Source organism: Colobus angolensis, unplaced genomic scaffold (genome assembly GCF_000951035.1).
Source record: "Colobus angolensis palliatus isolate OR3802 unplaced genomic scaffold, Cang.pa_1.0 Scaffold61, whole genome shotgun sequence".
NCBI lineage: Eukaryota > Metazoa > Chordata > Mammalia > Primates > Cercopithecidae > Colobus > Colobus angolensis.
In genome coordinates, this window is record NW_012119710.1 from 4,569,301 (window position 1) to 4,580,874 (window position 11,574).

General features: G+C 52.4%; 1 protein-coding gene across 2 annotated transcripts in view; it reads right to left on the reverse strand.

Moving 5' to 3' along the window:
• Window positions 1–4,883: 4,883 nt before the first annotated feature.
• Window positions 4,884–11,574, reverse strand: part of RAPSN (receptor-associated protein of the synapse) — an 11,839-nt gene continuing 5,148 nt past the window's right edge. Inside the window, exons 3-8 of one of the 2 annotated variants that reach the window (XM_011963366.1) lie at window positions 9,632–9,790; window positions 8,973–9,071; window positions 8,761–8,883; window positions 8,291–8,344; window positions 5,853–6,052; window positions 4,884–5,167 (exon numbers count right to left, since the gene is read on the reverse strand). In XM_011963366.1, the coding sequence (XP_011818756.1) occupies window positions 5,095–5,167; window positions 5,853–6,052; window positions 8,291–8,344; window positions 8,761–8,883; window positions 8,973–9,071; window positions 9,632–9,790 (708 nt within the window). In that variant the 3' untranslated portion in view covers window positions 4,884–5,094. The remainder of the gene's footprint in view (window positions 5,168–5,852; window positions 6,053–8,290; window positions 8,345–8,760; window positions 8,884–8,972; window positions 9,072–9,631; window positions 9,791–11,574) is intronic. The other variant, XM_011963367.1, reaches the window with a different exon arrangement.

Here is an 11,574-nt window from a genome sequence, read left to right on the forward strand (position 1 = left end):
CCAGGAGTTTGAGACCAGCCTGGCCAACATGGCAAAACCCCATCTCTATTTAAAAATACAAAAATTAGCTGGGGGTGGTGGCGGGCGCCTGTAATCCCAGCTACTCAGGAGGCTGAGGCAGGAGAATCACTTGAACCCGGGAGGCGGAGGTTGCAGTGAGCCAAGATCACGCCACTGTACTACAGCCTGGGCGACAGAGCGAGACTACATCTCAAAAATAAAATAAAATATTTTTAAAAATTTAAAAATACAGTATCAAGGGTCACATGATCCATTTAGTTGCCACATCTCTTTAATCTCCTTTATTCTAGAACAGTCTCCCAATCATTTTGGTCTTTCATGGCCTTGGCATTTTTGAAACATTCAGGCCAGCTGTCTTGTGTCACATCTGTTCACATAGCAGCCAGAGGAATTCTTGTAACACCAAGTCAGATCATGTCACTACTCTGCTCAAAATCCTCAGCAGGTGCCCGACTCGCCAGAGCCGGAGTCCTTCTCAACGCCTTCGTGTGTTCGCACCACACTCTCCTTCCGGCCTCCACTTCTCCTCCTTCCCTCCCGCTCACTTACAGGTCTCCCTCCTGCTCCTCAGCACATCAGGCAAGCTCCTGTCTTAGGATTCTGTTCTCTAAGAGAATGCTCTTTCCAGGAAATCTGCTCAGTTCAGTCTCTCACCTCCTTCAAGGTTTCACTCACATGCCACCTTCTCAATGAGGCCCAGCTTTGTTTTTTTTTTTTTGACAAGGTCTCACTCTGTGGCCCAGGCTGGAGTGCAGTGGTGCCATTTCAGCTCATTGCAGTCTCTGCCTCCTGGGCTCAAGTGATCCTCCCACCTCAGCCTCCCAAGTAGTTGGGATTACAGATGTGCACCATCACACCCAGCTAATTTTTGTATTTTTAGTAGAGACGGGGTTTCACCGTGTTGCCCAGGCTGGTCTCAAACTCCTGACCTCAAGTGATTTGCCTGCCTCCACCTCCCAAAGTACTGGAGTTACAGGCATGAGCCACCACATCCAGCCTATCAGTGCCTTTATAGGAAGAGGAAGACAGAGGGAGGGAGGGAAAGAGTCGGGGTGGGGAGACAGATCACCTGAGGTCAGGTGTTCGAGACCAGCCTGGCCAGCATGGCCAAATCCTGTCTCTACTAAAAATACAAAAATTAGCTGGGTGTGGTGACATGTGCCTGTAATCCCAGCATTTTGGGAGGCTGAGGCAGATGGATCACTTGAGTCCAGGACTTCATGACCAGCCTGACCATCACGGTCAAACCCTGTCTCTACTAAAAATACAAAAATTAGCCAGGACTGGTGGCACATATTTGTAATCCTGGCTACTCAGGAGGCTGAGGCAGTGAGCCAAGATCACGCCACTGCACTCCAGCCTGGGAAACAGAGTGAGACTCTGTCTCAAAAATAAATAAATACATAAAATAAAAAGAGAGAGAGAGAGAAAGCTGGATCTTGCTGTCACCACAGGAGCACAGGGGGAAAGTCATGTAAGAACACAGAGAGAAGGGCAAGTCAGGAAGAGAGGCTTCTTGAATTTTCCGGCACCTCGATCTTGGATTTCCAGTCTCCAGAACTGTAAGTTTTAGTTGTTTAAGCTACTCATCGTAAGGTGCCTTGTTATGGCAGCCTGAGCTGAGACAATCACTGTTCCTCATTATCAGTGGCCGCTGGGAGCCCATCCAAGCTGGCTCCTGTGCCCTTTGACTTTTCCTCACCATTCTTTCAACTTCCTTTGCTTTCTGGCACAAAATAGCTGTGGTTCATCTCATACTCTCCATGACCCAGCCCTGGAATCAGGCCCTTAACCAAAGAGCCTTGGTTCCTTGTAGTGAAACGCGGTGTTTAGAAGCCAAGCCCTGGGTGCTGGGTGAGCTCATTGCTGTTGGCATATCACTGCGCCCAGGCTAGTGGACACACATACATTTGTAACTATATTTATTTCTAGGTCTACCTGTATATTTTGAAGTCCATGAGTTCACACTGATTCCTACAATTCCAATTCAACACCACAGGGCCCACTCTGGTTCTCTCCCTTTCCATATTTGTAATTCTCTCCTTCAATAGTGAGAAAGCAGCTGGGCACAGTGGCTCACATCTGTAATCCCAGCACTTTGGGAGGCTGAGGCAGGCGGATCATGAGTTCAGGAGATCAAGACCATCCTGGCTAACACAGTGAAACCCTGTCTCTACTAAAAATGCCAAAAATTAGCCGGCATGGTGGTGGGCGCCTGTAGTCCCAGCTACTCAGGAGGCTGAGGCAGGAGAATTGCTTTAACCCAGGAGGCAGAGGTTGCAGTGAGCCGAGATGGAGGCATTGCACTCCAGCCTGGGTGACAAAGCGAGACACCATTAAAAAAAAAAAATGAGAAAGCTGCCTTCCACTGTCCTTAATCTATTTTTTTTTTTGGAGATGGAGTCTCACTCTTGTTGCCCAGGCTGGAGTGCAGTGGTGTGATCTCAGCTCATTGCAACCTCCACCTCCTGGGCTCAAGGGATTCTCCTGCCTCAGCCTCCCAAGTAGCTAGGATTACAAGTGTGCGCCACCATGCCCAGCTAAATTTTTTCTTTTTTGAGACAGAGTCTTGCTCTGTCACCCAGGCTGGAGTACAGTGGTGCTATCTCGGCTCATTGCAAGCTCCACTTCCCAGGTTCACATCATTCTCCTGCCTCAGCCTCCCCAATAGCTGGGACTACAGGTGCCTGCCACCACGCCCAGCTAACTTATTTGTATTTTCAGTAGAGATGGGGTTTCACCATGTTGGCTAGGCTATTCTCGAACTCCTGACCTCAAGTGATCCACCTGCCTCAGCCTCCCAGGGTGCTGGGATTATAGACTGTGAGCCACTGCACACAACCTACTTACTTGTTGGATCTACCCCTCTGTGTACCCAGTGTTCCACTGCCACTCCCTTCCACACACAGAACCCTCTTCACTCCATCCTGGACCTAATGCCCCTGCCAGGATGCCCCAAATCACGTGCATGGCCTATTCGCTCTACTCAAGCTCTGATGTCTCACACAAACCTTCACCAATTTGGATGCCTCCTTGCCCTGGTGAGGTCCCAATGGCCCACGTCAGGCTGCCCCTCCTTGGGCTTGGTCTCCGACACTTCAAAACAACCCAACCCCATGTGTGGATTCTGTCCTCTCTCCACACAGGTTCTGACCTCTCACCCCAGGCCTTCCCCCGTGTGGACTCTTCAGCCTGCTTAGACTCCAATGCCTCACCCCAGGTCACCCCTCCACACAGATGCTTGTCTCGCTCTGTCCCACTTAATGGTTTTAAGACTGGTTTAGGGAAGGGGATGAACATGAGGAAGAGGGACCAGGCTCTATTCTTTTCTTTTTTGAGATGGAGTCTCGCTCTGTTGCCCAGGCTGGAGTGCAATGGCACAATCTCGGCTCATCGCAACTGCCACCTCCGCGGATCAAGTGATTTTCCTGCTTCAGCCTCCCTAGCAGCTGGGATTACAGGCACCTATCACCATGCCCAGCTAATGTGTCTATTTTTAGTAGAGATGGGGCTTCACCATGTTGGTCAGGCTGGTCTCGAACTCCTGACCTCAGGTGATCCAACCGCCCCCCCTCGGCCTCCCAAAGTGCTGGGATTACAGGTGTGAGCCACTGCGCCTGACCTCTACTCTTATTTTTTTTGAGTCAGAGTATTGCTCCGTCCCCCAGGCTGAAGTGCAGTAGTATGATCTCGACTCACTGCAACCTCCGCCTCCCAGGTTCAAAAGATTCTCCTGCTTTATCCTCCCAAGTAGCTGGGACTACAGGTGTGTGCCACCATGCTGACTAATTTTTGTATTTTTTTTTTTCCTAGAGACAGGGTTTTGCAGTGTTGTCCAGGCTGGTCTTGAACTCCTGGGCTCAAGTGACCCACCCACCTCGGCCTCTCAAAGTGCTGGGATTACCATCAGGAGCCACGGCACACAACCAGGCTCTCCTCTTTATTGTTCCAAAGAACTTATCACTTTATATGAGTCTGCTAGGACTGTCATATCAGGCAGGTGGGGCCTTTGGGAGGCAATTAGGTCATGAGGGTGGAGCCCTTATAAATGGGATTAGTGACCTTATTAAGGACTGCGCCCAGCATGGTGGTTCTCATGCACTTTGGGAGGCTGAGACAGGTGGATCTTTTGAGGTCAGGAGTTAGAGACCAGCCTGGCCAACTTGGCAAAACCCCATCTCTACTAAAAACACAAAAATTAGCCAGGCGTGTTGATGCGTGCCTGTAATCTCAGCTACTCGGGAAGCTGAGGCAGAAGAACTGCCTGAACCCAGGAGGCGGAGGTTGCAGTGAGCTGAGATCTCGCCACTGCACTCCAGCCTGAGTGACAGAGTAAGACCCTGTCTCAAAAAAAAAAAAAAAGCAATGCAGAGAACTTGCTTGTCCCTTCCACCATGCAGGAACACAGCAAGAAGACTCCATTTGTGAACAAGAACGTGCACCCTCACCAGACACCCAATCTTCAGGCGCCTTGATCTTGGACTTCCCAGCCTCCAGAACTGTGAGACATCAGTTCCTGTTGTTTACAAGCCACCCAGTCTGTTTCGTTACAACAGCCCAAATGGGCTAAGGCTTCAAACACGGGAATGTGGGGGGACATGATTCGTCTATAGCAGCTTCCCACCAGGCTTTCCAAACTGCGTGTTTCCTGTTTATCATATACCCTCCCACCCCCTGCATGTCAGCTTCTCACTGCAGGGATCGCGTCTCTGTGGCATCCCAAGTTCCTGGAGGGGCAGCTGGAGGCCCTTGTACCTATGTGCAGAGGAAACGCTTGCGTCTGAGGAAGCTCCCGTGGGGAGCCTCACTCCCACTCTCCCCACTCCTCAGACCTTGGGCATGGAAAGTCGGAATCCCTGGGACCAGGTACAAACAGTTTATTTTTCTATGAGGAGCAAAGTACAAAGAGGCAGGGAGGGGAGCTGGGTCCAGGGGAGCAGCCGTGGGCAGGCCCCAAGGCCCTGGCTGTGGTGAGGACATGCTGGCAGCTGCCCCAGGAGTAAATGGGTCTCCAGTGCGCAGTGGAGAAGGAGCAGGAGCGGCGAGGAGGAAGCCCACACCTGCTGCCGGGAGTCACACAAAGCCAGGCTTCATGGATGAGCGGCGGCAGTTGGGACAGCTCCGGGTCCCGTTGTTTTGCAGGCACCTGGGGAGGCAAAGGGCCCTGTCCACTCCCGAGGCCTGTCCTTCCCTCCGGGCCCTGGGCCCTCTCTTCCTTCCTTGCCTGCCCTCTGCAGGGGCTGGGACACATCCTGGTGGCTGTTCAGCAGCAGTGGAAGGGAAGGGAATGGGGCAGGCTCCCACTGCACCCTGCTTGCCCCTCTCCTCCTCTGCCCCAGGGACCTCCAGGGCAGAGCATGGGCTGGGAGTTGAGAGGATGGGATAGAGCCATACCCAGGGCAGGTCTGGCCTGGATGTCTGACCTAATGACTTTTGAGGGGCCTCTCTGACTTCTCTTTGGGGATTATGATAAGAATGGCCACAGATCTCAGCTCGCTGCAGCCTCTGCCTCCCGGGTTCAAGTGATTCTCCTGCCTCAGCCTCCTGGGTAGCTGGGATTACAGGCTCCCACCACCATGCCTGGGTAATTTTTGTATTTTTAGTAGAGACGGGGTTTCACCATGTTGGCCAGGATGATCTTGAACTCCTGGGCTCAAGTGATCAGCCCACCTCGGCCTCCCAAAGTGTTGGCAAGACAGACGTGAGCCAAAACGCCTGGCCAAGGTTAAGTGGTTGCTATTAGTATTACTGCTGTGATTAGGCCAGTTGGGCCCTAGAGTGCCCCAAACAGACCCTGCCCACCCCTGTACACCCCCCGCAGGAGTCCCCACCTGAGGTGGAAGATGTGGGAGCAGGGCAGGGCCTGCAGCCGGCTGTTCTTCTCGCCTATAGACTCGCCACACAGGCCGCAGTAGAGCTCCGTCTCCTCCACACACTCGTGGAACCTCACGACATGCGCCCGCAGTTCCCGCTGCAGCCCTTTGCTGCGGTAAATGCTCTCGCTCAGACAGTGCAGCTTGAGCTGGCTCAGCTGGGGCCCGCAGGAGTGGAGAGTGGCAGTGGGGGATGAGAGCAAAGTCAGTGCAGGCAGGCTCCAGTCTCAGCCACTTCCCTGTCTTCCTGATGGACCTCGGAAAAACGTCCTGCCCTCTCTGGGACCTTGCTTCCTTTCATGCAGAATGAGGGGGTGGGGGAGATCAGAGGTCTTCACCCCCCAGAACTGCCTGGAGACCTCATGTTTTTGAAAGATTTTATGACCAAACCTGGTGCACAGACTCCGTAATACTTTGCAGTGGGGCGCCGTGGCTCATGCCTGTAATCCCAGTGCTTTGGGAGGCCGAGGCAGGTGGATCACCTGAGGCCAGGAGTTTGAGACCAGCCTGGCCAACATGGCAAAACCCCATCTCTATTTAAAAATACAAAAATTAGCTGGGGGTGGTGGCGGGCGCCTGTAATTCCTGCTACTCAGGAGCCTGAGGCAGGAGAATCACTTGAACCCGGGAGGCGGAGGTTGCAGTAAGCCGAGATCACATCACTGCACTCCAGCCTGGGCTCTAAAAGTGAAACTCCATCTCAAAAAAATAATAATAATTAATTTCCTTTCCTGTTTTGATTAATTAAATATACACGCAATAGCTCATCAGCATTTCTGATCAGCCTGATACCCAGGTAAACCAGAGTAGCTATAATCCAACCAAATTTTGGCATTTTGGTTGAACTGTCCATAGGATCTCATAGAAATGCACATCCGGAAGGCTTTGAGAAGTGGTGAACCTGTTTTCAAGATTTTAAGGTTTGGATAAGATTATTACGATTTTTCTTTTTCCTTTCTTAGATGGAGTCTTGCTCTATCACCCAGGCTAGAGTGCAGTGGCACGATCTTGGCTCATGGCAACCTCCACCTCCCGGGTTCAAGTGATTCTCCTGCCTCAGCCTCCCAAGTAGCTGGGATTACAGGTGCCCACTACCACACCTGGCTAATTTTTGTATTTTTAGTAGAGATGGGGTTTCACCATGCTGGCCAGGCTGGTCTCGAACTCCTGACCTCAGGTGATCTGCTCACCTCAGCCTCCCAAAACGCAGGCATGAGCCACCGCACCCAGCCTTGGTTTTGGTTTTTAAGCCATGCTAATCTTCTCTGTATTATTCCAGTTTCAGAATATGGGCTGCCACAGCGAGCACTAGATACCATTATTAAATTTGGAACATGGGCTTTGTAGTTAAAACAGACAAGTTGGTAGGTGTGGGACCTTGGACGCCTCTTTGAGCCTCACTTTTTCTCATCTGTAAAATGGGGCTTCCTGTACCCACCTCACAGGGAGACAGTGAGGACTGGACCCAGTACTCATAAGGACCCTGTGTGTGCTCAGTGCTCAGGGAGTGGAGGCCACTGTTAGGAGTTTTTGTTTGTTTGTTTTGAGATAAGGTCTCACTCTGTCACCCAGGCTGGAGTGCAGTGGAGCAATCACAGCTCACAGCAGCCTTGCTCCCCTGGGGTCAAGCTATCCTCCCACCTCAGCCTCCCGAGTAGTTGGGACTACAGGTGTGTGCCACCACACCTGGCTAATTTTTAAAAATTTTTTTGTAGAGGCCGGGCATGGTGGCTCATGCCTGTAATCCCAGCACTTTGGGAGGCCGAGGCAAGTGGATCACCTGAGGTCAGGAGTTCAAGACCAGCCTAGCCAACACGGTGAATCCCCATCTCTACTTAAAAATACAAAAATTAGCTGGGTGTGGTGGCAGGTGCCTGTAATTCCAGCTGCTCAGGAGGCTGAGGCAGGAGAATCACTTGAACCTGGGAGGCAGATGTTGCAGTAAGCTGGGATCGTGCTATTGCACTCCAGTCTGAGACAAGAGCGGAACTCCATCTCAAAAAAAAATTTTTTTTTTTTTTTTGAGAGTGGGTCTCACTATGTAGCCCAGGCTGCTCTCAAACTTCTGGGCTCAAGTGATCCTCCCACCTCGGCCTCCCAAAATGCTAGGATTATAGATGTTAGCCACCATGTCCAGTCCACTGTTAGGAGTTTTAATCAACATCAGGAAGCTTCTGAGGAATTCTGCTGTCCTCCAAGCTATGAAACTCCTGCCCTGCCCTCAGAAGTGCTCTCTGTGTGGCAGAGAAAGAGCCAGGGTATGGGGTTGGCTGCAGGCAGCTCCCAGGATCAGGGAGTGCTCATGATGGGAACAGGCTCAGGAAGGCCTTTCCCCAGACCCAAGTCCCCCACTTGGGCCCTTGACCCCAGACCCAGGACACAGAATCAAGTCTGACCTTGTTCCCCACCTCCTCAGCCAGATCCTGGGCTCTCTCGATGGCGTCCAGAGCCTGGAAGGTGAGCATAGGCCAGGGCTGCGGGCAGAGCTGTCTGACAGGCCTGGCTCACAGGGAAGCACGGGATGGGGGGCAGGCCTGGGGAGGGTGACATGGCAGCTGCCCTGTGTGTGAAGGCAGCAGGAAGGGCCTAGGGCATAGTCATAGGGGCTGTGTGGGCAAGTGACCTCCTGTCTCAGTTTACCCAGCAGCCTGGGTTCCAACCCCAGCTCCAGGCTTTCACTAGCTGTGGGTTCCAGGGCAAGTGATGGGCCTTCTCTGAGCCCGGAAAATGACCGGGAATGTCCTGGCCTCGTAAGATCAGGGTGAGGCTGACATCAGATGAAGTGGCTGAAAGAGCCGGCCGACCTACTGGCCCCAAGTGGGGAGCGCTGGGAGGGCTGAAGGGTGTGGGAAAGGCCCAACCTCACCTTGTCCAGTGCCTTCCTGGCTACCCAGCACTTGGCCACACCCAGCAGCGCCTGCACTTGCCCCAGGCGGTTTCCGATCTCGGTCATGATGCTCATGGCGGAGTCGTACCTGGGGAAGGCTGTCTGCAGAGCCAGGTGGGGGATGGAATCAGACTGCATCAGGCCTGTGCCCCTGTCCCCCGCCCCCAGCCCCTGCATCCCGGTGACCTCACCTCCAGGTCCCCACGGCTCCGGTGGATGTCAGCGAAGCAAAGTAGGCAGAGCGCCTGCAGTGGCCGGTCCCCATGCTGCAGTGCGATCTTCATAGACTCCTGCGAGGGAGGCCAGTGGCTCAGGCCTGCTCCTCTGCCACCACCACTGGAGTGCCCTCCCCTCAACGGGCCCCTCTGAAGGGACAGCCCAGGGAAGCAACATCCTCAGAGCCTAGTGAATCTATCACGGTGCTGAGGACTCACGCACCGAACCACTGAAATCACAGCACCCAGCAAGGTGGGTGGAAAGTGAGGCTCATAGAGAAGTGACTTGATTGGGGTCACCCGGTAAGTGACAAAGCTGGGATGTGAACCCAGGTCAGTGGGACTCCAGAAACTGGCCCTTTACCGTCTCTACCCTTCAAAGTACCCCATATAGGGTGTTGGGGACAGAAGGAAGCCCCCTGCCCTGCAGATGGATTGGAAGGGAGTGGGGTTTGGGATGAGACTAGGGGACAAATGTTTCCTTCAGGGGCTCAGCTGTAGAGAGGGTGGGCCAGAGGCAAGCCCTGGGGGGCCTCCAGGGGCTGATTTGGAAGAAGGAGGCCCTGCTGTCCCAGGCCCCAGTCCCTGGCCCACACCACCTCATCACCCACCTGCCCCCTTCCCCACTGCCCCACCTCGCAACACTCCATGGCACTGCCCAGGTGGCCCAGCAGGCGATAGGCCACGGCCATGTGGTACTGGCTCATGGCCCGGTACTTCAGGCTCCAGCCTTTGCCATAGTCGTTGACGAGCTCTGCGGCTTTGCAGGGGAAGAACAGGGCTTTCTCATAGTCCTGCAGGGCACGTGGGATGGAAGGAGGCAAACTGAGTGGCAGAGGCTGCCCCAAGTCGAGGGCTCTTGGGCCAGGCTTCTTTAACAGCAGGTAGGGGCGAGGGGGCCCAAGTGTCTACTCATTCATTGTGGCATCCAGGACAAGAGTGGCCCAGGTAGAGGGAACACCCAGTGCAAAGGTGTGGGCTCCGTGGACTCAGGGATTCTCATCTGGTCTGTGATGAATCCCAAGAGCCTAGCACAGTTCTTGGTACTTGGTAGATACACAATAAATATTTGCTGAGTGAATGAATGAAAAGACAAGAAAATACAGTTGGCGTCTCTTTTCTCCCAATGCCAAATGGACTCCTCAGCTTCAGAGATGCACAGGGACGGGAGATACCAGGTCCCTCCACTAGAGCTTGCCTGCTGGCACCCAGAAGCAGGTGTTCACTGAAGCTCAGTGGCAGACTGGCAGCACAACAGGCTTAAAGAATATCAGACAGATTCAGCCAGGTGATGCAACCATTGGCTTGTATTTTCTCCTCAAGCATCGAAATGCCTTTTCTACCTGCCCATGGTCAGCTGATGACCTGGCCTCATTGCTCCAAGAGGAAAAGGAAGAAAATCAGGGAGAAGCTCCTTCCCCTCCTGTCTCCACCAGATCTCCCACCTCCGCACCTCTGCTCCCACGCTCCCTGCTTCCTTTCCTGTCATTGTGGAGGATGGCTCCTGTTCCCATCAAATGCCAGCCCCCGATGAGCAGTCTCTGCATCGTCAGGTTCTCTCTTTCTACAGAATCTTTCCCATCCACGTGCAAACGTGTCTAGCATTTCTCATCTCGTTTAAAAAATAAAAACTGGGCTCAGTGGCTCAGGCCTGGAATCCCAGCACTTTGGGAGGTCAAGATAGGAGAATCTCTTGAGCTTGAGAATGGCCTGGGCAACTTAGCAAGACCCCGTCTCTATAAAAATAAAATCAGCTGTGCATGGTGGTGCATGCCTGTAGTCCCAGCTACTCAAGAGGCTGAGGTGGGAGGATCACTTGAGCACAGGAGGTAAAGGCTACAGTGAGCTGAGATTGCACCACTGCACTCCAGCCTGGGTGACAGAGGTAGACTCTGTCTCACAAAAGAAAAAAAAAGAAAAAAGAAAAGAAAAGGAAAGGAAAGAAAAAAGAAAACTAACCCACCTTCTCTTGACCTCATTTCCCTTCAGCTAAAGCTCCATTTCACTGTTCTTTTTCAAGGTAAATCTATTTGATCTTTCACTTAATATTTAATAAGCAGCTCCAAGTTAACACGGCCAAAAGAGAAGTGTCAATAACCCCAATAAAAACCTTTTCCTAATACGCCTTATTACGTACTTTTAAATCTGAAGCCATATAAATGTTTTACAGGTTAAAAAAATTAAATTGAATTTGAAAAATATCTAAAAATAGAAAATGGAGGTCAGGTGCAATGGCTCATGTCTGTAATCCCAGCACTCGGGGAAGCTGAGTTGGGAGAACAGCTTGAGGCCAGGAGTTCAAGATGAGCCTGGGCAACATCGCAAGACCACTGTCTCTACCAAAAATTTAAAAATTAGCCAGATGGCCGGGTGCGGTGGCCCAAGCCTGTAATCCCAGCACTTTGGGAGGCCGAGACGGGCGGATCACAAGGTCAGGAGACCATCCTGGCTAACATGGTGAAACCCCGTCTCTACTAAAAATATACTTAAAAATACAAAAATTAGCTGGGTGTGGTGGCAGGTGCCTGTAATTCCAGCTGCTCAGGAGGCTGAGGCAGGAGAATCACTTGAACCTGGG